General features: G+C 33.6%; 1 protein-coding gene across 2 annotated transcripts in view; it reads right to left on the reverse strand.

Annotated features, from left to right (window-relative positions):
* LOC128873196 (inaD-like protein) overlaps positions 1-26,027 on the reverse strand; it is an 88,529-nt gene that overhangs the window by 12,786 nt on the left and 49,716 nt on the right. The window contains exon 2 of one of the 2 annotated variants that reach the window (XM_054116579.1): positions 3,492-3,611. The exons of the other annotated variant lie outside the window; for it this stretch is intronic. Within the exon in view, the coding sequence (XP_053972554.1) occupies positions 3,492-3,609 (118 nt within the window). The 5' untranslated portion in view covers positions 3,610-3,611. The remainder of the gene's footprint in view (positions 1-3,491; positions 3,612-26,027) is intronic. 2 annotated transcript variants of the gene reach the window in all.

The raw sequence follows: 26,027 nt of genomic DNA on the forward strand, positions 1-26,027 counted from the left end.
TGTTGAGTAATGACTATAAAAAAACTAATTACTAACCATAACAAAATATCATATATTTACAACATGTTATTCATTTTCAAGTGCATTTTACTTTTTCCTTATTTCGGATACAAATTAGATACCATAATTGTATTTCAAGAAAGAAGTAACCGTGAAATAAGACAACAGTAGTATTTCAATTTAGGTTATTTTATAAGTTTCGAGGTCTGCATGGTACCATGCAACCTTGCATGATCCATAATAAAATAAATGTGAATTTCTCTGTAATAAAGTGAATATGTTGAAAATATACATCATACACTGCACAGAGTACTGCAGTGATTTGTAATGCAACTTTTCACGAGACTGTTCTTTGTTACGAAGTAAAATTCAAATACTAAATTTGACCTTTAATTTGTCAAATTTTTATGCAAAGCAATGTAATAAAACTGATTTAAAGTGGAAAGAATTTTGATCGTTGTACAGCAAAGATTCTCAATTCTCTTCTATAAAATCTAATTAATTTTTCCTTTTAGAACCTTTTCAATAACTTTATCAATAACTGTCTACTAGCTCTTTATTATCAACTATTGAACAAAGTGTTCGCAGCCTATCTGAATTGCTAAAATGACGTAAGAGGAAACGGCAATACACAACAATAATTTAACTTCAGACGAAAAGAATGCAAAAAAAGTGGCGAGCTTTGTGAGTTTACTGTAAAAATGGATAGCGCAGTCGGGTCAACGTTTCGTCGCTCCTAGCGCCGGGTTTCGCACCAAAAACCGCAATGATGTTGTCATAGTCATTCATAGAAATACGCTGACGAAGAGTGCGGTTTTCCGGTGATGGTGTTCGTTTGCTGGCAACGTAAATACACACTAAGATTAGCGGCATTACGACCGTCGTTGCGAGAACACTGGGATTGCTGTCTCAGAAGAACGTATATACTAATCCCGTCGTTATTTTGCAATGCTGTTGTACCCAGCAGCACAAATAACATAGGATTTCTGTAACTTGATAATCCGCTCACTAATGTTCACATTGTTACCTTCTTTCACAAAATTCAGAACTTTATTACAAAACAAAGCTTTAGCTTTACAAAGTATATTCCTCTAAGAGTCAAGAGATATTTAAATACCTTGCGAATGAATTAAATAAATTTAAATTAATGCTGCGAATTGTAACTACTCATTGATTTGAAGACATTATTTGGAAGTTGAAATCTTCTATCTATCAATTTATTTATTTATTGATTCCATTGGATATGAAGTTTATAAAATAAAAGCTGTTTATCTTGACCCATTCACTGCCACGAGATGTCTCGAATTCAAATTGATAGTAATTACTCGAGTAAATTTTATTTTTAAGACAACAAATTTAATATCACTTTTTATTATCAAACTAATAACCTAGATTACACATCTGTATTAAAACTTGGCTCCCAAGGCAAAACGTTTTAAATTTACCAGATAGTGAATGGATTAATTGAAAGCAATATCAACAAAATGGAGGAATTTAAATGCTGTTTCTATTATTGAAAATGTTGTCTCTCCGTCCTACTTCTGGTAATCGACGCTCTACTGTCAATACGTTTATGCTAACGTAATGAACCTTATTATCAAACTGCTACTATCACATGTACGAGGTATAGTCAAGTTTATATTCAAGAAAACGCTCTAATTGAAAGAATGTACTCTGAAACGTTCACTGCACTCTTTCTTTGATCATTTTAAACAGCTCATAAAACTTTCTAATGTACCACGCGTTTCCACAAACTTCATTTATAGAAGATATGCGGTTATTGCAGTCAGTTTACATTGGCTCGGTGCACGTGGCGTTTACAGCCTCGTTGAACTTATAAAACATTGCGTGCCTAAAGTGCACTTCATGGGTAGGTTACTTGCTCGTTTAGCCAAAATGCGATGCTTTACATGAAAAAGTAAACAATCAGTCCATATAGAGACGTGGAAAACTCAAGAAAAAAGTGTTGCTAGATACCAGTGAACGTTTCCACTCCAAGTCGCAACTTTCTATTCTAGAATTCAAATTGAAGGTTATTCTCTTCGTCAGGATTCAATTGAATTCAAGGTCACTTTTTTAAGCTTGAAGAGAGAATTCCTGTCTAATATAGAATAAATTTCTAATGTGAAAATTAAAGAATAAATTTTTCAATAGTTTTACTGTGATATAATCGTGATGTTTGCTAAGAAGTTCTAGTTTGTGAATATAAAGGTAGAACAAACACAATTATTCAGAAAATAATTTATCGATACTTCCATGAAATGTACGACGCAGTTAATGAAGTGTGTTCTGATGATTCTAAAGCAGGTGTATGCAATATCATGTTGCGTTAGAGAGAAAAAGGTCATGGTATTTTATCTCGTGTGGACTATGTCTAAAGGACTGAGTAGTGACTGAGGATGTTGCTATCTAGTACACAGGTGTTCTTAAACAAATTCATAAGAGTCTGGTTTAGTATTTAAAATTATTATAGTTGGGCTATATACATTATTGAAAAGACAACAATAACAGTTACATATTATAACTGTTGATACACTCCCTAGTTTCTTTCTTCTCAACACTGCTATTTGTGCAAACATTCAATTGTCCTAAATATTTAGAGTTCTATTAAACAAGTTTTCTTTTGAATTTAGAATCTTCGTTCTGAATAATAATTAATTACCCTCAATTATGCAACAATTTTAAACGACAGTATTTGGTGGTAAAAATGAATTAAATACATTATAGAATAACAGATCTTTTCAATCATTTTTTCGTTGTGTCCAATACTCTATTAAAATACCCAAAATATTTAACCTCTTCAGCTATAATGTAGTGTACACGTACTTCAGGATTATTTTTTGATATACAATAATGAGTTTATGACAAAAGCGTCTCGTAACCATGCGTAAAAAGTTTACAAATAATTTAACATTAATGCAACATTGCGAAACGTCAGAGAGGCGTTACAAGTTAAAATACTTAGAACAATCTCTACGTCAAATCGAATATTAAATAACATTAAGCAATCTTTATCATCCTTAAAATCTTTCTTTTTTAATCTTTACACAATGATTCTATTTATAATTTAAAATACATTTAGATCAAATGAATTTTACCACTCAAAATAAATAAATAAATACTAATAAGATTCGTTTTTTGATTTAATTTATCGAGGCCCAAACAACTCGAAATGCGTGGGAAATATTTTATTTACTCCAAGAAACGATACAGAACCTGTATCAGAATTTTATGCATCAAGTGACACATTTATTAACTCGCTGAGTTGTAAATAGTTTAACGTCAAGTGTCTTCGCGTGCTCGTTAAGGTTCAGAATGTTATCTTGGGAAAAGTTGTGCACTATATTGGGAAGAAATACGTTCGGTTTTGACTCGTAGCCAGCGGCTAATTAACGACGCCAGGACGATCGTAATTCGGATTACGAAAGTTACCGTCGCATCCTGTTTTTTCCAGTGCGGTAATTGTATCGGCGGTTTCTCACGATTCTTACCTCTGTACTGAGACGCGGCATGAAAGTGGTAAGATGCTCCGTCGAGGTCTTCATCAGCTTGAAGAGGACTTAGGCTTAACAGTCTCGGTGCCTCGGCGTGGCCACGAAACCAACGCATTTCTGAAACGGTGAAACAACACTTTCACTTTTCGTTGATTTTCCCTTACATTTTCAATAATAATATCGAATCGACACTCTTCGACCTTAAGTTTTCACTTTTGTGAAAATACTAAAATTACAGTTTTCCATAGACTCCCTCGATAAAGGAGAAATAGAATAGAATTGAATTATTATTCCGTAAATATATATTTTAAAATTAATTATTTGAATAAGATAACAAAAAATTCCATTTCAAGCATTTCGTTATTTTATTAATGAGCGTTTCAAGTGAACAAATTTCTGGGCTTCGTTAGCAAAGAAATGTTGAAATTATGTTATGTACTGCGAACTTTAAATACGATAAGTGAAAGTATGTTAAGGAATCTGTAACTGGTTAAATAATTTAGTATAGTTTTCTAAGCAAGAATATTAAATTGTATACGTAACGGAGCAATTTACTTCAATTGCTCTGCCTTCTAATATTTTTTTAAGAGACTGTAAAATTAATGATTTCCTAACAGAAACTTATTTAATATATCAGCAAAATATTATGCTTGAAATATGTTGAGTTATAGTTCCTTCACAACACAGGTATTAAGATTTCTAATACCTGTTATTCTCAAATGTAATTATGTATTTATTTCGCTGGACCTGCTTAAGAAATAATTTCTTTTTCATTTTTTAAGTGGAAATTAAAATTTTATATTGGTAACAATCTCATTTTTATGTCAAAAGATGTAACGTACCATAAATGGCCTAAGACTTTTGCACAGTACTGTATTTCTCCATAGGCTCGTGTACAATCTAACCAGTGATTGAAAAATAGGGCAAATTTGGTTAAATGTAGACGGATCTCGATGAAATGTCAATTCCGTGCAATGCCAGATCTAATAATAATATGTATCAATAAAAGCGAAACGGTTACACTCACGGTGAATGGATTTCGCGTGAACGAACGGCGACAGTTTCCGCCGCGATCGCTGAACCGAGACCATTTCTTTTTCTGACCGACGCGTTACACTTGTTTAACCGATACAAGGTATGTGGTCACGAGGAAAAAGACCCTGATAATTTAATGATCAGCAACCTTGAAGAACGTGAGAGGCAAAAAGAGGGAGGATGTTGTAAATTACAGACTTGTCGTTTAACGCGTTCATTGTCACACTCGATTGTCAAAGAGCGATCGAGAAATCGGCTTCGCTGCGGGGAGGAAGGTCGGGGAGTTTTGTGACTGAAAGATGAATGCTTTAGTGGCAATTATACTCGCAGCTTCGTAAAAGAATGCAGCATGAAAAATAAAATTCGTACACTGTGAACAAAATTAGAATCTAAAAGTATTGGATAACATAATGGTCAATTGGAGTACTAGTAGTATAAATATACTATCTATTACTGTAGACAGTGGCACTATGTAATTTACCCCGTAACGTACAAATAAAACCGAACTCGATGGGTCCAAAAAATATTATTTAATTTCGCATAACTGAACAGTGATGTCGAAGCTGAGAAAGAGTACATTTTATTTTGATTTTTGGATTTGTATATAACATTTAATCAGGTTGATACATAATGCTAATGAAGAATAACTGAATAACACTGAAAAATAATAATTTAATAGTTCTGCAATGAGGCTGCTCAATGTGTGTGAAAAATATAATAAATAAACATAACTCATTTAAAGACGTGTGTATTGCAATCTCTAAAAAATACAAAAATTAAATTCCATTCAACCCCAATGTGGAAGCAATACCAATCTCATACAACCTCATTCCCACCAAAAATTTAGTTCCAGTACCTAAAAAGATAGTAAGGCAAACCCATCGCTAATGTCCAAGCAGATTACGAGATATGAAACAAAACATGTTAAAAAAAAATTGGAGGCTTGAAAATATGAAGTACAAGGAAATTTCATATTCAACAGAGACTTTTTATCCACTAACACATTTATGTAGGTCAAACGTCACAGGATATCCTGAATGAAACAATAATCTCTGAAGGATGTAGGTAATTGGGTATCCATAACTTGGTACAACTGCGATCAATAACTAATCATTCTGATTGAATGCGATTTCATGAATTCAAACAGAACTTTTTTCTTAATCTGTCGGAGTCGCTGCATTTTTCTGATAATTATTTAATCATATCCTTGAGCATTTTCTTCAACGCATCGCGAGTTTGAATGAAAACGAGGTTACATACATACTTTATCAAAGGTAAAATGCATTATCAAGTCATCAAATCTGGTAATATAACGGACTCTAGGTTAAGTAGCGTATAGCATTAATTATTTTCCCATTCAAGTGGTTCACACCGGAACGATACTACATAATTACTTCGGAATTCTAAAATATTTTTGACTCGCATTTCTATAATATGTTGTTAGGCTACACCTCTACTTCTTCAGCCTAATGGATTATTGATTAACTAAATGATATTGGTTACTAAGGATTAACGCATAGGAATAGAAAAGATAAACAAAGCAAATATGAAATTTACCTTATTATTTACTTAATTCATTTTGTACTTTATGTAACGAACATTATGTTATTGATGCACACTGTGTAGTAACTTCTTCAAAATCGATACACATGACAACGTTTGTGTTTTATTTTGAATATGTATTGGAATATCTACTTTATGCATTTGCATGTTTCAAATGATACAGCAAATTCTATACGTAAAACTACCCATTCATTATATTACGTTTGAAGTCTATAGTGACAATACGTCTTATAGCTTTAGAATAAGTTGGGTATGAAACGATTGAGATAGAAATGTTGCATATGCATCAATATGAAATTGGATCTATTGGTGTAACAGCATGAACCAACGACTAACTCTAATTTGTTTCATAAGAGAAAATCTAATTACACTGCCATTCTTGCGAATATTAGACTCATGTATTCGTAACGAAGTCACATTAAACGCTAACGTTCATTAAATTCTTACGTTTACTCAATAAGTCAACAATTACTCCATAGTTGCTAATAACCAGGAAAAGATATCAATCATGAAATAGATAGCAATCGCTGGAGAAAAACATTTCCCAAACAAAAGATACTCAAGTGTACCTCAAAGTTAAACCCATAAAATAACTAAATTAATTACAAATTTATTCGATGGAATATATTAACTAAAGTATCCCATGTAAAGTGAAACTGATTGTTATTTGATCAATCACTTCTTAAGATTCTATCAGAAGTAATTTTCTAAATATAAAGTAATTAGGTACGTATCTCAAAGTTAAATCATCAACGGAACTGATTCTGATATACAAATTTGTTTCAGGTAATATTTTAGACAAAGGAAATTGGATATTTCACATAAAATGAAAGATTATTATTTGGTAGACCAATTCTTCTCACGAAATCCTGAGAGAAGAAATATGCAAAATAAATACTCAAAGCAAAACTATTAAAAGGACCGATTCTATTACAAAATTACTTCATAAAATATTTTAAATATAGTGTCTCACACAACGTGAAAAGAATTGTTTGCCTGTTCTTTAACCCATTCAGATGTGAAATCTAGGTTATTATTTTAATAATAAAAAGTGATATTAAATTTGTTGTTTTAAAAAGAAAATGTACGATCTTCTTTTGCAATAATTCGTGACTCAAAAGACTATAAACTTATCCCTTGAGTAATTGCAATGAATTTGAACTATGAGACATCTCATAGTTGGCAGTAAATGAGTTAATGGATAAATTCAATCGACAGGATTTCAAGAAAAGGACCTTCCTAGTCAAAAGATTCTTCACCTAAAGTCATATCATCAAACTAACAAATTCAATAACAGACTTACTTGACAAAATATCATGAATAAAATACCTTAAGTAAAGTGAAAAGGATTATTCGATTATGTCTTGACGGATAAATTCAATCGATAGAATTCAAAGAGAAGAAACTTCCCAAAACAAAAAATTCTTGTCTCCCAAAGTTACACCACTAGTTACAGCACTAATTCATTTACAAATTTGCTTAACGAAATATCTCGAATAAAACATCTCGCATTAAGCGAAAAGAACCGTTCGTTTATTCCTTAATGAATAAACTCAGTCGATAAGATTCCAAGAGAAGAAACTTCCCAAACAAAAAATTCTTATCTCCCAAAGTCACGCCATCAAAGAAATTAATCTAATTACCTGGCGGAATGTCTCGAATAAAATACATCGTATAAAATGGAAAGGACTGTTCGTTCGTTGATTAGCGAGTTCGTCTCGATAAGGACTCGCTTACCGCGTACGGCACGCGTTCAAATCTCCAGAACAGAAATGTGGCGCCACAGCCGTTACGATGCTAATGTACAATCGTTCGCAGGGAAAAACATTTGAGTTATCTCGCAGACATTTTCCGTTCACCGTGTATGTACCGTTGCGAGCAACTGTCGGCAATAACCTATCCTTTTTCTACCACGAATCCACTGTAACTGGCCTCTCGCGACTCCGCCAGACGGAATCCTCGCGGAGGCGTTACCGTTCATCTGCTCCGCGTAGAAACCGTAATTTAGCCACCTCGTGCTCGTAGAAACGATCCTGGGAATATAATAGCTTCTACTTTAACGGTTCGCGAAGTCCTCCATAGCGAATTGCAATTTCTTTTTTCCGCCTCGTAGCTTGCGTTCGATGAAACGACGAATTTCCGGCACTGTTATCTTGTCAACGAGAAAACGGCGACAAAGAGTGCTGTTATTTGTCATTCGTTGAGCTTTATCGGATCCCTGTGGGGATTATTACGGATTTCCCATTAAGCCGGAATACTATATTAAGTAGCTGAAGAATTTGTTGTCGATCGAAGGAACCAATATTAAATTCTAGAGATTTACTGATAATGGTTTATGAGCTTTGTAATTTATGGTTTAAAGAGCTATCTTTGAATTTAGTAAACTCGGAATTTTCTCCGAATGTAAATAGAATGTAGTATTTGAGATATTCGATAAAGAAGCCCTATGTAATTTTTTGTAAAAGCGATATAAAAGGACACTACTTTTGTTTTAAGAAAGTTTTTAAGATATAATTGGTAGTGCGAAGATTTTAAATAAGCTGAAATAATTCATTGTTTATATGGAATTTGATGAAAATAGAAAATGCTCTAATTCGTGCAAGTAAATGTTACAAAATTTCTTGTTCTTTGCGGACAAGTTGATGTACAAGTTGGTACTCGGTCTAATTTGTTTTTTCAGATATCTCCTCGCGCAAACGTAAACGTCTCCAAGGTGATGGAGGTTCATACAACTCACAAGTCGTTATTTCTTAATTCATCCTTAATAATTCATTTCAGCTGTCGAGCACGTAAAGTACCAGCTGAACTAATCGAAATCTTTTGTACCAAGTTCAACACGTTTAAATTTTTTTTACAGTGGGTGTACAAAGTATTCGTACACCTATCAATTACCAAAAAACTATGTATGTGAAATTGTAATTTATTAACTTCTTTTTTTATGAAGAATGATATTCTACATATTCTTGTACAAATTAACAAGAAAAAACAATAAATCGATGGAAATATAGAAGCAATAAGTATTCGTACAATTGTTAAATTTTTCAAACTTCATACAAAAAGTGAAATTTACATTAATTTATGAATAATTAATATTAATAATTCATTTTATAATAGCTGCAACTCTTGTCGATGTTATTCGGAGTGGGATCTTCTTCCATTCCTCTAGTAAACCATTTTTTAAGACTTCTTTACTGGAAATTTGATGTACGTCATAAGAACCGTACGAATACTTATTACTTCCATATTTCTGCCAATTTTTCGTATCTTCTTGTTAATTTCGCAAATTATATAAACTAGTAATTGTTGTTTGTACTATATCTATTCTAGAGATTTCCAAGAATATGTACAATATCATTGATTATAAAAAGAGAAGTTAATAAACTACAATTTCATACAAAATTTCTTTCGGAAATTGATCGGTATACATTTTACACCCACTGTACAAATTCATCCAATGAAAAAAACTTAACAAGCATGACCCCAAAAAATATATTTCTTAGAAAATTCACATACATATCTATACTCTATGGCTTATTTTACCAACAGCTCTAAAACAACAGAAGGTTCAAGTCCCGAAGGCTGAACAGATCTCGTTCCAGAGTTGCCACATCTATTCTTAATACCTCCGAGCAAACAATGCAATGATCTGCGCTTCACATCTCGACATTTTTTGCCACCGTTCGTGTCGCGTTACGTGGCAAGCGTGGAAAGCATCGAGTGTGACGCGAAGAATCCCGTTTCCACGACGCGGTCGCATAATAGGATGATTAATACCGCGGCTGGGTTATGCAAGGTGTTAATGCATCGATTATGTACACGCAGACACGAGTGCATCCCAGGACAAGCCAAGGGAGGGAGGATGCGACTTTCTCTGATGCAAATATGTGTGCCAGCGGCACCTTTCCGACGACGGGCTCCCACGACGCTCGCTTTTCACTTTTCATTCAGACAACCGGTGGGCATCAAAGTATCTCTGGCGAATCGGAGACCACGATCAAGGATGGTCGCCGAGGAAGTTCACGGTCGCGACCTAGGTGCTTTGGAGAGCATCGTTTCTGCCTGGTTAAGGGGTTAGTCGCAGTCAGGAAGAGGAAAAACAACATTTCTTTGTGACTTTTTGTTAGTTATTAAATAATAATTTGCATAAGTAACAATTAAGTATATTGTAAAGCATATTTTAAAGAACTAAAAAACATTTTTTGTTTTAAGAATCGTTTAATTTATATCGTCATAACAGCCTATGACGTAGACGATGATTCAAAAACATAGGTTTGCGGTGAGCAAGATTTCTCTACACTGTTTTACCTGAAAACAAAAACAAAGGTAGATTTCGAAAATAGATTAGTCTAGCGGGTCCCTGAACGAAGGATTTTGGAAAAAATTAATTTAAAACAAGATGGCGTACATTTGAAGTTGATTTTCAATTTTTTCACTAAAATTAAGCGATTCAATACAGGATAAAAAAAAGTATACAAGAAAATAAAAAATTCTTCGATCAGGGATCCGTTAGTCTCATATATATTTTCTAAATCAACCTTTAGTTTTGTTTTCAGGTGCACCAGTTTGAAGAAATCTTGCTCACCGCAAACCAAGTGGCCACCCACGCCATCGCCTGTTATGACGAAATGAATTAACCTTTTTTTAAAACAAAAATTCTTTTAGAGTTCTTTAAGACATACTTTGTAATATATTTACATTTCATTAATAAAAATTATTATTTAATACCTTTAAAAACACACACACAAGAAACTGTCCGTTTCCATTTTCCTGGCTGCGACTAAACCCTTAAATAAGTTTCGGTCATGACACTCGTTTTGAACGACTGAAGCTTGACTTGGTTGGATAGATGAGGGTTAATCGACGTTTTCCAGATTTCCATTCGGTTACTTGTATTAAAAGACAACGTTTATTCAAACATTTTATTTAATTCGTTCACTACTAAATAAATTTAAAGTGTTTTGTTTTGGACGCCAAGATAGTGTAATCTAAGTTATTATTTTCATAATAAAAAGTGAATTGTTTATATTTGATACAGTATTATTATTTAAAATTTTTGTTCATACTTTCTAATAATTCCTGGTACAAACAGCTATAAATTTATTTCGTGATCAATTGCAATAAATCAAAACATGTAGCGCAAGTTACGAGATATCTTAGAGTTCGCAGTGAATGGGTTGAATGTTTTACATGTTATTAGTACCTATTAAAACAATCCCATTGCTTGTCCATAATGTCGAAATTAATCTGTAAACATATACTATACGTTTCTTAATAGCAAATGTCTTAAGATTTTTGAGCAGTGGTGTACTAAAATGTCGAATTTCAGCTTGGAACACTGTTCACTTGAATATTTGTGTATAAGTGAAAATGGAATGTACAAGAACCTACAAAATGCAAACAATATGCAAGAATATAAAAAAGATTGAAGATAAAGTTCATGTTATAATATTTGCAGAATAAAATAAATTCCTATTTAGTTTCAATTTTTGTAGACACGTTCGCGAAGATTTTAGTTTGCATAAAGATCCGCAGTCTAATTATCACATACAAGTATATCTCACCTCTATACATGGGTAATAAAAGTGAAAGGATGAATAGAAATGACTACTAAACCAAGTACATTTCTAACCCAAGATGTTTAAATTAATGCATAAAGACATAAGTTTCTTAAAGGCAAATGTCTTAAGACTTTCTAGCAGTAGTGTACTAAAATATTGAATTTCAGCTTGGAACACTGTTTACTTGTATATTTATTTAGCATCGCCACCAAGAATATCACTTCTACCTGTAGATGAGAAGAGTGAAAGGATGATTATAAATGAATATTAAGCCAAGTCCATTTCTTGCCCACGATGTTTAAATTAATCCATAAATAAGTTTCTTAACACGTTGATCGCCACGTCACCCATATATGGGTGACAGTGCTTTTCACTGAAGAAGTAAAAAAATTAATGTTGAAAGACAAGCATGAAAGGAAATGAATGTGAATGAAATTCATGAATTTTGATAAAGTTAGAAAAATAAATACCACGATAAACGTTTGATTATGTAGTCTCCAATATTCTAAATAATATTTAATTGTAGCAGGAATTTTCAAGAATATTTATCTAGCAGTCAACGTGTTAAAGGCAAATGTTCTGAGACTTTCGAGCGGCAATATACCAAATGCCTGAAGTATCATTAGAATCAGCGCGTAACACTCGAGGCTCTTTGTAAAACTGAACTCTGAGCGTTATTCTCAGCACGATGTGCCCGAAAGCCTTCATACTCCTCGTCCAGCGCAGGAACGAATGCATAAATGACTATAGACGGACGCGCTTATGCACGGGGGTTATTCCTCCTGAAATAAATTTCACGTCGTGGTCGAGTCGTTAGAGGTTTGAAGAATCTGGAAGCTAAACGTCCAGTTATCCGTTCGCAGATTTATCGTTCCACTTTCGTGGCCGCGGATCCGTTCCAGCCTCCGGCAGCCCGTTCAGGCTAAAAGTCTCTTCGACGTTCCGGACTGTAAATCTTCGGTGCACCGTCGCGGATGTTATCGCGAATCGGTAATACCGGCAGCACTTGGACACAGATTTCGCGATATCCTTCCGACCGAACGTCGAATGAACTTTGGGCAATTAATTCTCCGACGACTTCGATCCTATTTCCTAGAACTTAATTAATTCCCGACTGTTTGCGTTTCCTTCGATGCTTTCACACTTGTATCGCCGTTGCTCTGCCTTACAGGAATATTTAGGAGACGATACGATTACATTTTATCAAAATAACCATTAACCTGAAAGTCTGTATTGTTTTCTGTTTGATCACTTCATATGGGTACTGTGCAATTTTATGGGGACATTTGGTGAAGATACAAAATTAAATTAACAACGGTTTTGAATATTAAGAGGGTATTTTTTTGTCCAGTTTCGAGGCAATTGCCATGATTTTTTTGCATTCAAAGTACTTGACATAAACTTCTCTTTAGTAAAATGTCTATAGTCAAATTTATGTCTTTTATTTGTTCATATGTTTATTTGTTCCATGTTCAATCAGTCTAAACGATTATAACTTTAGCAATTTTGAAATTGTTGAGACATAATTTGGTAGAAGTATCTTAAAGACTCTAAGCAACACATACTACCACAGTTGTTGACCGATGTACTTAACAGTACATCAAACATCCTTAAACAGAAAGACATGTGAAGAACGCTGAAGTCTCTTGTATACTTTCTGTGATTCAATTTGATTTCTAACGAATATGCATTAAAATCTACTAAGAAATGCATCTACTATTAGGAAATACATTGCAAAATTGAAAAATGTTAACTAATAACAGAATTTAAAACGTAAAATTTAAATAATGAATGTATTAAATCTATCTGCCTAGATTTCATGTAACACGTGTATTTTGCAATTTACAATATTTTTATTCGTAAGTGAAGCATGCATAGAACCATTAGATAAATATTTATCAGGATATCGATGGATATCTGAATAATGTAACGTTAACAACCTGCGATAATTCATAGAATTGCTATGTTTCGACCCGTTTCTCAACCGAAAAGCAGCAGCAAAGTTGCGTAAGCGAGAATTCCCAACGATCTTTAAAATGTCAGGTCCGTGTATGCACATTATACGTGCGTCATTGCCTCCTGAGAAGACAAACAGGTATGATAACGCTGTTACCGAGGAGAAACAATCTCAGTAACGCTGGCAAAAATACACAAGATGCAGACAAAGCGATAGAAGAATCAACATTTTTAAAGTAAAGAAGATATAATTTTATTTTTAACGAATATGTATAAAATGATAAAAGATATAATTCTTTTTGAGAAACATGTGATGCAGTTCATTACTTTATAACTTCATCTTATTGGCCACCCTTTAATGCATTATGCAGTGAAACATTTTGTTATTGTTGGAGTAATTTTTACAAATGTTGGACTATGTTATAACTAAATTTTTGATTTTGCAACAGTGAAGTATTCATCCTCGTATTCTGTTCATTATCATTGAAGTTGTTGATCGATACATTTTCAGACTAATATTTGGAATAAAATAGTGATATTCTTCTAGAGAATCTGCATAAAATATTTAAGCTTCGTATTATTCGTGACTTCTAGCAAAACATTTAAATTACATACTTTTATTCCTGCAAATATTAATCTTAGAGATGAAATAGTAAAGCAATAAGCCTCAATCAATAACAGAATAATAATTGAATGACAAATGATAGAATAATAAGTGAAACAGTTATTTGAAAAGTAACGATATCTGACATTTTTTATAGTTTTAAGTTGAATCCAAATTTGTATATACAAATTTGATTACCTAAAGTAGTCAGTAGAACGTATTATAAAAATGTATGTTTTATAAAAATCTCCAATTGAAAACAAAGAATTTTTAACCAATTTTCGAAATTAAAACTAGTCAGATAGAACAGAATTCTCTTATTTTCTTTAAATATTAAACAATTTCACGTGTGTCGATTTTAAAATTACCGATACAATGAATCTCACTAAAGAAACTGGAATTCAAACTATTTAAAAATTAACTCTACTAATTCTTAATGTAAACTATCATCAAACATCTATCAAAATTTATAGAACAACTTCACATGATTATCAATTTAAACAACATACTGAAATTAAAGAAAATGGTAAAAGATGCAGTAATGCGTACAAATATAAAACCCTGTTAAAACGATCAACCGAATCGTCGATGATTAATAAAACATAGTTTCACGTATCAGTTGAGAATTTCTCGGCGAAGTACCTACAAATTAAACAACTTATTCATTGCTCACCAGAGATTTATTACGTTATGTAAGGCGTTAAGATCCTATTACACGTCGAACACAGAAATTTTCGTAATACAGGAACGCAGCTAAATCATCCGTGTTCCTGCCTACACGTTGAATGTTCTGATACTTGTAAACGCGTAAGGATTCCGTAAAGATCACGCTTGACGTAATCGAAATCGCATTTTCGTAATGGACGCTAGGATACATTAAGTGATTCACTGGACACGTCGACACTTTCACTGATCTTCGACGCAATTAAAATGCTACGGTGAAGATGAAAGGAAACTGAGATTGAATGTAATGACAAGTAATCACACGAAAATCGAAACCACTTTCCCGTGGGAATAAGGCGAGCTAACTTTTCAGTCATTTCTAAGCGATTATGTTCGAAAGTAAACTGGTTCCCGACTCGTCTCCGTTTACTGGCAACCGTGAATCATGATTATTATTTAATGACGTCCGTTACGTAAATTCCCTTCTACGTTTGTCTGATTTAAATTTGCTGTCGCTGATGGGAAAGTTAGATCGATGACTCTCGTATGTCAAATAAATTCAAAAATGGAAAGGAACGTTTCTAAATTGGTAGTGAAACCGAAAATTAGTTTTTATAGTATCCCATACTGAAGTTAAAATTATTTTTGATCGATGTATGAATTATATAATTGCGTCTAACTTTATTAACTTCTTCGTCTGTTGTAAGAAGTACTAGTAAAAAAGTAAAAGCGATATTGTGTCAGTATAATTGTTATGTTAATGTATTTTTATTCATTTTAATATGTTTTGTATTTGTGTTTTATTATATCCATCGAGTTAATGTGTTTTGTTGTATAGTATTGCACATTATAAATGAATAATTATGATTTTATGATTTTTACTAATCCTCAGTAACCTTGAAAGTGGATACAGATAGAAACTAATTGGGATGGAGTCACCAAACACAAAAGGTTGAGAAGCTTTATCATAGACGATCATCTAAATAACGATAGAAGAAACCTAGAATGCAATTTCAAAAAAGAAAAAACATAGGAATTATTAAACTTGTAATAAAACAATTTTTTTGTGGCTTTATGATTTTGTTCCTAATGAAACATAAATGGTGTAGAATATACCTGATTTTTTTAAATTTTAAATGAAAGTAAGCATTATTATAATTACACATGAAGAATGATGTCAATGAAGTATCCACCACGACTCAAAGCTCCTTTTGGACAACCTCCATACCGTATTTTTTTCCAAGATAGTATCCACATAGTTTATTAAAATACCTCACGCTTACTATTCTCATGATAGCTTTCATTCCGAATAAACCATTTTCTCTTCGTGTCCAATGAATACTGTGAAACATAGATAATATAGGGTTGTTCTATTATTTTGTCATGGAGTGTACTCACGAATGAGAAACATTTAACAAACCGCCTCGTCATTCGAGTCAAATCATTTTCACAGTTCACGGCGAGAAAATTGCGACAAGATCGAAATGAAACGTATTCTGTGAGTCATCGATAACGTGGCCGATGAAAGTAGAAAGTATCAAAAGGGACCCGAGGATGGCAGTACCGAGTATCGGTCCGGGACTTTCCTCTGTTACAGCGAATCGTGCTACCGGGTAATTGACCTCGATCTATCGACTGTCGTAGAAGCGACCGTATTCTTATCAGACATTGTTTCGTCGCAGGGGACTTGTAAACGAAACTACACTGATTCCTGATAAACTAACAGAAAATTGTACATTGTCCAATGGTCTGGGTTGGGCCTGGGATCATCGAAAATAAACTGTGTCACCTTTGTATTCAATGTAGATCAGTTAGGAGAAATTTGCAATCTTCTCAGACTCCAATTGAATCATTTTTAGAACATTTTTAACACTTCAAAATTCAAGGAGGTAGATTCGTATGGTTGAGTTTGTAGATTGATAATCTAACAATAAGTACTCTGATTTTTTATAAATAAACAGATAATTGTACATTGTTCAAAGAATGATCTTAATTTAGTCTGAAATCATTAAAGATAAACTGAATCATCCTTGTACCGAACATGAGTTAATTCCAATAATTTTTCAAATTTCACAAATTTTAATAGAATAATTGTTATTATACTTCTAATACTTCAAATTTCAAGTACATATAAGGAGAAATTCAATTGACTGAACTTGTAGATTCGTATACAGAAGTATTCTGATTTCTGATCAATTAACAGAAAATTCAACGTATTTCAATGAATATTCCTTTGTACTAAACATGGATCAATTCCAATAATTTCTCTTGAAATAATTGAATAATTTTTAACGAGTTTGTAATACCTAAAATTTGAAGTGCATACGAAGAGAAAACTTTTGAATACAAGTGTTCCTTATCACTTTCTTGTAGTGTTGACATCGCTGTCAATATACTTCACATGCTTATCATATAACCAGTTCATAATATTTTCTATACTTATATCTTACAATTAGTACACTGATCGTGCCATTTGTATGAAAAATTTCAAGGAAACCATTAGCCAAGTTAGCAAGACTAACAATGTCAGAAAGGACATCCAAGTATAAATATTCCTTATCGGTTTCTTTAAGCTCTAACATCACTGTCAATATACTTTACATGTTCTTTCATCATCCAACACCAGCTCATATGAATTTTTATACCCATATTTTAATACACTGGTTTGCCTGTTCGTGCCATTTGCACGAAGAACTTCAAAAAAATCATCAGCAAAATTTACTAAACTAACAACGTCCCCTCAAAAAAGGAGGGGAATCTAAAGATAATAACAAAATCGTTCCCCTGTTTTTTCCAGGAAAGTATGAAATGACTGGGTGCGTCAGGCTCGTGGCTGGTTTTCTAGGGTTAATTGGCCGCAAATTGTTCGCGCCAGAAGCAGTCGATAATCGTTCGTTGCATTCTTACCTGTCTCGAGCGTTGCGATTTCGTCAGCAATGCCGACGACGATGTCTAACGCAGGTATCCATAATTCCCTTGGGGGCTGGTGCCATAAGCTGACCCACATACCCGGCAAACGGGCTGAATGCGTCGCACGGAGCCACGATCGGTGGCACGAGGTACAACGTACGTCGAACAAGTTGCGTACGGCTCGATTCTTTTGGGACGCTCGCCTAGAGAATGCCGATCGTAAACTACTTTCACGGCGGGAACAATTTATCCGCGATGATTGCAGCCCGGAAATTCACGCGCAACAGGAGACAAATCGATCTGGTTAGATCGGCGAACCTCTGACAGCTGAGAACCCCGCTTTCAACTCGAAACGGTGGATTACGATCGGGAAATTGGTTGTGTTCTTGCTGGACTGTGGATGTTTATGCATTTATGGCAGATCGAAACATGGTTAAATGAGAGTAGGCACAAATGTGAATGTATATAAAATATAGAAGATGATATACATGTTGCATCGTATAGAAGATAACGCATACTTTAATTTAAAAGGGTAGTTTTATACATATGTTATGTTGAATATAGTGAAACAGTAGAGCGTTGATAAATATTAAGAAGTGAGTATAAATTAATGTGTAAAATTCATTTATTAAATATTTTATTGGAAAGAAAGTTGTACGATTCTCACTTCATAATAAGAACTAATATAATATTTGTATAGTAGTTTTTGGAATGTGAATTCATATATGTCACGTTACCTCAAAGTTGCATGGATCATGTAATGTTGAGAGATGATCACAATAGAGAAGGGGAAGCAGAGGTAGAGAGTATGACAATATAACGGGTATTCAAAATAAAAGTTGTGGAACATAATTCCTATTGATACACATATACAATTTTAACACATTGCGTACGGGTGACGAGATATCTCGTCTTTAGCAAGCCAAACCTGTAGCTGGGCGACGAGATATCTCGTTTTCAGGTTTCTTCGACTCAATTGAAAAAAAAATGTGCAGGCCCTGGAAACGCGTTCCACTAGCAAAGCGCCGCGCTGTACGCAATGTGTTAATTGAACGGTCGTGGCCTTCAATTAGTACCAAATCAAATTAAATTAAATCTCAAATTAAAGTAGACACTTTTGGAATAAAAATATATATAAACGAAACCAATAAATATTTCGTAATGTAATAAATAAGCGATAAAAACCAATTACTGTGTTTTCTACTACGCTGTCAAACATCCCTCCTTAAAAATTTAAATGGAAAATATGACTTTTCTAAACAAAATAAAAAGTATTGTTTGCGCTCTAAATATAATACTCGATCTTCTTGTATTTTAATGTCAATTAACATAATAACCAAACTTTGTATCGTTCAAAATGACAATTTTTTAATCTTATGGTTAAACTATTGAAATGTATTACGCTTCGGGGAGCAATATTGTTGCTAACACACTGCTGGAGTATAAATTATATCCAAATGCGGGCCACGAGGTGTTGTCGTATCTTCGTCTGTACCTTTCCGTGCATATATTACAGCGGCCCACATAAATCACCTGATAAATTGATCGGTTCCTTTGGTCTGAATCTATGCGCCGTGCCACATAGATAATAAAGCTGAATGCGATGTTTTATCGAGAACCGTTAACAGTAAATTGTATATAGCGATAAGGCAGGCATGTTGAATTGTTGTTTCACCGTGGATATTGTTTTGCTTACGCTATTCTCCGTTCGCGACTAAATGTCCTGTTCATTTTCTAGAATGTGATTTCTTGCTACATAAATTCAGAATTTGTTTTATTTGTATTATATATTATGCATACATTCTTAATCTTCCTTAAAATATTTTTTAAATGTAATTTGGTATAAATATTTTAATGTCTTTAAGTAACACGAATATAAAAAAGAAAAATATATTTTTCAAACCCAAAATAAGAATACACCCTTAAAGTTTCATGTTCAATCAACCTAAAACTACAGTCTGTGATACAAATGGTTATAACTTTGACCATTTTTTAATTTCTTAAATATAATTTAGTAGACAAATTTTAAAGCCCATAAGCACAAGAATATCAAATAAGAAAAATCTATTTCTTATGCCCAATATATACATAAAATAAAATATAAATACATATATACATATATGAATTCACATGCCAAAAACTACTATACAAATATTATATTAGCTCTTATTATGAAGTGAGCATTGTACAACTTTGTTTCTAATAAAATATTTAATAAATAAATTTTACATATTAATTTATATTCACTTCTTAATATTTATCAACGTCCTACTATTTCACTATATTCAACTTTACATCTCGTTTAGTGATTGTAATCGTTACATTAAAATTCAAGAAGACAAAATATATATTCAATAAACCGTATTATATCGAAACAAGATGAAATGGCAAGTTTCAGCGTACATGGCTATTTTACACTCCAATGTGAAGCCAACCGCAGCATAACTTATCTCCAAATAGAGCAAACAATTTAGATCACAAGCGATCAATAGATTCCTACGTAGTTTTCTCCGATAATCCCAACTAACCCGGAATATTTTCAGTTTTAATTACCCTCGAAAGCCAACGTTAAAGGCACGTGCACGTGTTGGGTTCGGCATTTTCTTTTGCTTACATTTTCACTTATCTTTCAGCAATATCTATTACCGTTGGTACGCGGTGTCCGTATTTATTTTTTTGTAGGTACCCTCGAACGTGCCCCAGCATTCCTGAAACACACTTCCTTTCCAATTGCGATCGAGCCTAACGGCACGAAACCTCCGTTCGAACCTATTTCGAAAGGACGATAAAAATGGAAGCTCGAGTATGTATCGCCTCGAAACCGGTACGTTTATGTAATTACGCCAGCGGGCAGCGTTTCCGTGCTGCCGTTTCTAAACGTTGTCAAGTAAATCATCGACAAATTACCAGAATTATCCCGACGGACTTCTTGAGCACGTGCAGAAAAAAAGAAAAAGAAAGAAACGAAAGAAAATCGTCATACGAGGCGTCCGTTTGACAGATCCGCAACGTACATCGCGACTTCCTCCTTTGGTGGCCGAAGCAACGCGAGGTATCTCGTTTGAGCAGCGAGAAACCTTAACGATGGAAAAGCCTCGAAGAATCTTTTACTGCAATGCGGAATCGCTCGGATTGACGAGGCATGCAACTGTATTCCGCGATAGCTTTATATTTTCTGATTGTAACTTGGATAAAAAATTCATGAATTTCATCGGCAAGTCACGCCATAGCTCTGGTGATGCGATAACGATTGTAGCAAACTGATACAACATGCTATGCATATTAGTAAAAGTAGAATATACTGGATTCCTGTGTAACGCGAGTTCATATAACGCGATAGAAATCAGATTCGCATCGTACAGGAGGGTAGGTTGTGCTTTGAATAAAGACATTTGTTTAATATTGGTAGAAAATAATATTGTCGATACTTTAGATATGAAAGATCTAATCAAGAATATTGCGGAGCTTAACCGCTTGAACTACACGCTATCTCCCGATTGCTTCAGCCATAGTAAAGAGGAAGGTAGGAAGTCCGAACGAAATACCACGAGTCTGACTCGTGCTTATTGTTTATGGATCAAATTCCTTACCACGAGTCTCACTCATGGTTGTAGGCCAAAAGGTTAAAGATAGACAAATAGGTATCTTATTTAAAGTCCAATGTATTGTTTTATTGTTATTTACTGGAGATACTCTATTTTTATGTACTTACACATACTTCTATTTTATATTTATACTAAATAAACGAACAGTTTTGGGAATTGATTTTAACACATTTCGACCGGCAGATATTTTACGTTTCTAATGCAGAGTACTGACGAAAATAATAAAATTCTGAAGCTGGTTATCGCAAATTTGTATCGTTAGGGCGAAGATAAAAATTACAAAATATGTTTTGAAATGTCAATGTTGTAAATATGTAGTGTATAAAACAAAAGGGAATAGAATGTTAAGTGACGTGAGTTCATGTAAGCGATCGCGAATGTGTTAACATGGTTAATATGTGATTCATATACGTCGAAATGTATTTAAAAAATATTATGAATAAGGTATTGAATTTTTATGAAATATTTTATGAAATTATCGGTGCAATAGAAAAATCAAACCACTTTCATTTAATTCGTTCGAGATAAAGGTAAATTATTCGAAGGCACAAGATTAGAGTTTCTTTAACTATTGCACGATGAACTAAATCCAACTAATATTATCAGAGTGAGTCGTGAATTTTCACGTATACGTGCAAATAAATTTTACGATAAATATTAAAATAAAATAACATTTCAACGCCAAGTAAAGACGAATAAACGCGTAGTTACAGCAGGAAGTCGTTAAAGTAAGTATTCATCGATTCCCATTCACTTGCAAACATTTCTCGACATCGACTATTTCAGTCGCTTGCACGGTATCGCGACTTCCATCGACGTACAATTTCATCCCTTTCTATTTTAACGGTGAATCCCCCGCCAGTTTTGCAGCCAAACGTGCATTGTCGAACGATACTTCAAATTCACCTAGTGTTATCAAAGGTTGTAAGTTTCCACGTGCATTTTCAAATGAATGTTAGAAAGATAACATTAACAGCATCTTGCATTTAAATTTACAGTGTAAATAAATACCTCGAGCCCACCTAATATTATCAGAGAATGTCGTAAATTTACACCTACATATTCAAATGAATGTTAGACAGAATATTAACAACGTTTTGTATTCAAATGTACAGTATCGATAAATGTCTCAAGTCTACTGAATGTTGCTAGAAAAGATCATAAATTTCCACCTACAATTTCAAATGAATGTTGTAATAAATGTTAGCAATATTTTCCAAAAGGAATTTATCATTTTAATTTCAAGTAACAATATACGCATGTCAGCACAGTCATGGTGGACACTTGATATTTCATCTACCGGAAGCCTATTCATAGGCTTTGTGATTCCGGTATCAACCTACAGGAACCCGTTAACTGTGATGCTGTTTCTCTACTTACAGTGACACAGTTTGAGGGAAAGGGCAAGGCTTTTAGTACACTTTGTAACAGAATGTAGAAATTAATATCAATCTAGATTAATATACAGTCAGTGTAATAAGTGTTCATACAGGAACCATTTATTTTAAATGGGTTGCTGTATGAATACTTGTCACACTGACTGTATATACGAATATAGAAGGACCCTTCTTAAGTTATAAATTCTTTTTAACCAAGACGATAGTTAAAATGTTAAAGGACGTACTGTTTCGCGTTTAATTGTAATTATTTACGTCTTCGTTTAAAATAAAAACGAAAAACGAATACTTTCCATATCATTTGTCTTTTAGTAACTCATTCACTGCCAGGCAGAGCGTTTTGCCTTGGGCGCCGAGATTTATTACAAATGTGTAATCTAGGTTATTATTTTGATAAAACGTGATATTAAATTTGTTGTTCTATAGAAAAAAAAGTTACGATCATCTTTTGTACTAATTCGTGACTTAAAAGGCTATAAGCTTATCCCTTGAGTAATTGCAACCAATTTGAACTACGAGACATCTCGTAGTTGCCAGTGAAGAGGTTAAAAATAATATCCTAAAGCTCCATTTGGGAAACCCTTATTGTAGCAACTTGAAAACAATACACATATTTTTAAACAGCATGTAGTCGACAATTTTACATCTATTGGTTTCAACAACAACAAACAAAGTAACAATTTTCACGCAACGAAATGTTCGTCTCAGAAAACAGAAGATGGAACGGAGACGACTCAGGCGAGAGAAAAGCCGTATTTCCAACGAGCTCCGGGTTATACGTGTCTTATCGCATTTTCCATTCACGGAAATCGCGCACGCTTGCAGAGGCGGCGTTGCATCGGCCACGTAAGTGCATTTCCATGGAGAAGCCGTAGTCGTAAACCTGGGGTTCACCTTAAGGTTGGCACGAGGTGCGAATTATTGCTCTCCGTTTAAATTGCACGCGATTTTTCCGGGTACGCCGGGATGCCGTCTACGATGCCCGCCTCGTAGAGAGTCTATCTTATTGCGACTGCACGTGCATCGCTCGAGAGGATCACGGGACAAACTCCCCGCTGGAATTATACGTGTCGGCCAAGTTCGCGGGTGCACGAATCGCGGAAATTACAAGGACGGCGCAAAATATGACTCGTGCCTCTCTTTCGTTCGACCGTGACCCATAAATTCGTTCCTGGGCCCTGTCCACGCTCGCGACGCTGCGTCCAGGGGACCCAAGAGGCTCTCGAGTAACCAACCTGGGTCCTGGACGTTCTCCACCACACGCGATTGTCGCGTGAAATCCTAGTACTCGTGGAAAATAGAGGAGCTAGGCAAGGGTACCAGTAGTTGACATATTAAAGGAAAACGGAACTATTAGCCGGGCACGACATTGTAAAATGTAAAAAAATTCGATTTTTGGGATATTTGTCTAAACATACACACTTCTAAAATGTCATGTCAAATTTCGAGAAATAAATATCTAGCAATGTTGGAGTTACTACCTAAAATGTAAAAAAGATCGATTTTTTGGGTATTTGTCTAAACATACACACTTCTAAAATGTCATGACAAATTTCGAGAAATAAATCTCTAGCAATGTTGGAGCTACAACCTAAAATGTAAAAAAGATCGATTTTTTGGGATATTTTTTTAAATATACACACTTCTAAAATGTCATGTTAAATTTCAAGAAATAAATCTCTAGCATTGTTAGAATTACAGCCTTGTGTGTGTATCGTTTATCTTTAAACCACTCTTTTCAACCTGGTTGACAGCTTCATGAGAAAATGCATCCGATCGATATGATCCATGACAAGGCGTAGCCATTTTAATAAAACTTGGTCTGTTGTATTATTTTTTCAGTATGTACGTAACACTTTTTTCGTGAAATTCATATTCTTAATTTAAAGGCCTGCTCATTTTCGAGTTTATCGAGATATCGAACAAATCGTATGTCAAGCCATAGCCATAGATATCTAGCTTAACCAAATTTGTGGATTTTTGATTTTAAATATATTTAGGGTATTATTGATTGGTTTTTGTTCGTTTAAATGTTCAATGAAACATTATGAAAGTTTAAAAGCAATCTTAAAATAATAGTTCAAATCAAAAAAGTCCCTAAGTATATGTATAAGTATTTGTGACTGAAATTTGCACATTTTACATGTTCACAATGTTCAATGTTTAATACATTCAGTCTATTATGCAGATGTAAGAAATTACTTACATGATCTGATTCGTAACAGTACCCATAATCTCCTCGATTATGCTACAGAATTCAATAGCACGATCTAGGACGCTATACTGTTATCAGTCAGACCTAATAGTAACTTATCACTAGTGCATGCTGAATAAATTAATAAAAAAGTAGATAACGTATACTATCTTCTATTAATAGTTACACCATTAATAACTATATTATTACATATGTTTGTATTGAATCATTTTCAATACACCATTTATCTCATTTAACAAAATCCTCCACTTCTGAATTTTAGTTTATTATATAAAATTATATAAATAATGTCACTTCAATATTAGTAAACGTTTGTTCTGTAGTCTATTCCTTCATAATAAATAGTACATATTGAGTTTTGGTTATTTATTAGTGCAACAGTTTTGCAAGTATTTTGTTTAACCATATGCTTTCGTTAAAATTTGATTTTGGATTATTAAAATAAACGTAACGAATATTATTTGTTATATGTTATATATTACGAACTTAAATTAAAACGTAAATATTATGTGCACCATGGATGTAAATCACATATTTTATTTAATATTTTACAAATTGTAACCCCAGAAACTTGCATGAAAACACATAATTTATAAAAAACTTTCTTTTATCATGTTAATCATTCTCTTGAATATATTTTATGCATTACAGCCTCTTTTCTTTCTGACCTTAATGTTCTTTCAAACAGTGCTCCTCCAGAAATTCAACACGAAACACGAAACGGTGCAAACACTTTACTAGAAAGCTAATTTGCATGCTATAGAGTCTTCACACTTGTAAACAAATTAGCTTTCTAGTCGAAGGAAATCGATCGTGTAAATTTTATGTTTGAATCGCGTTACAGTTATGCACAGGTATGCAAATTAGAATCAGCGAGAAGATAATCTGTTAAGTAGCTGCATTCATTATCGTTGGGTAGAGTAATCCTTATTGATCTATAACAAACGATTAAAGCGTGAAATGTCTGCTGTCAAGTCTCATAAAAATCTCCATATGTCGATACAAGTAATTTTTATTAATTTTGCGG

This window comes from Hylaeus volcanicus, chromosome 3 (assembly GCF_026283585.1).
Source record: "Hylaeus volcanicus isolate JK05 chromosome 3, UHH_iyHylVolc1.0_haploid, whole genome shotgun sequence".
NCBI classification, from domain to species: Eukaryota; Metazoa; Arthropoda; class Insecta; order Hymenoptera; family Colletidae; genus Hylaeus; species Hylaeus volcanicus.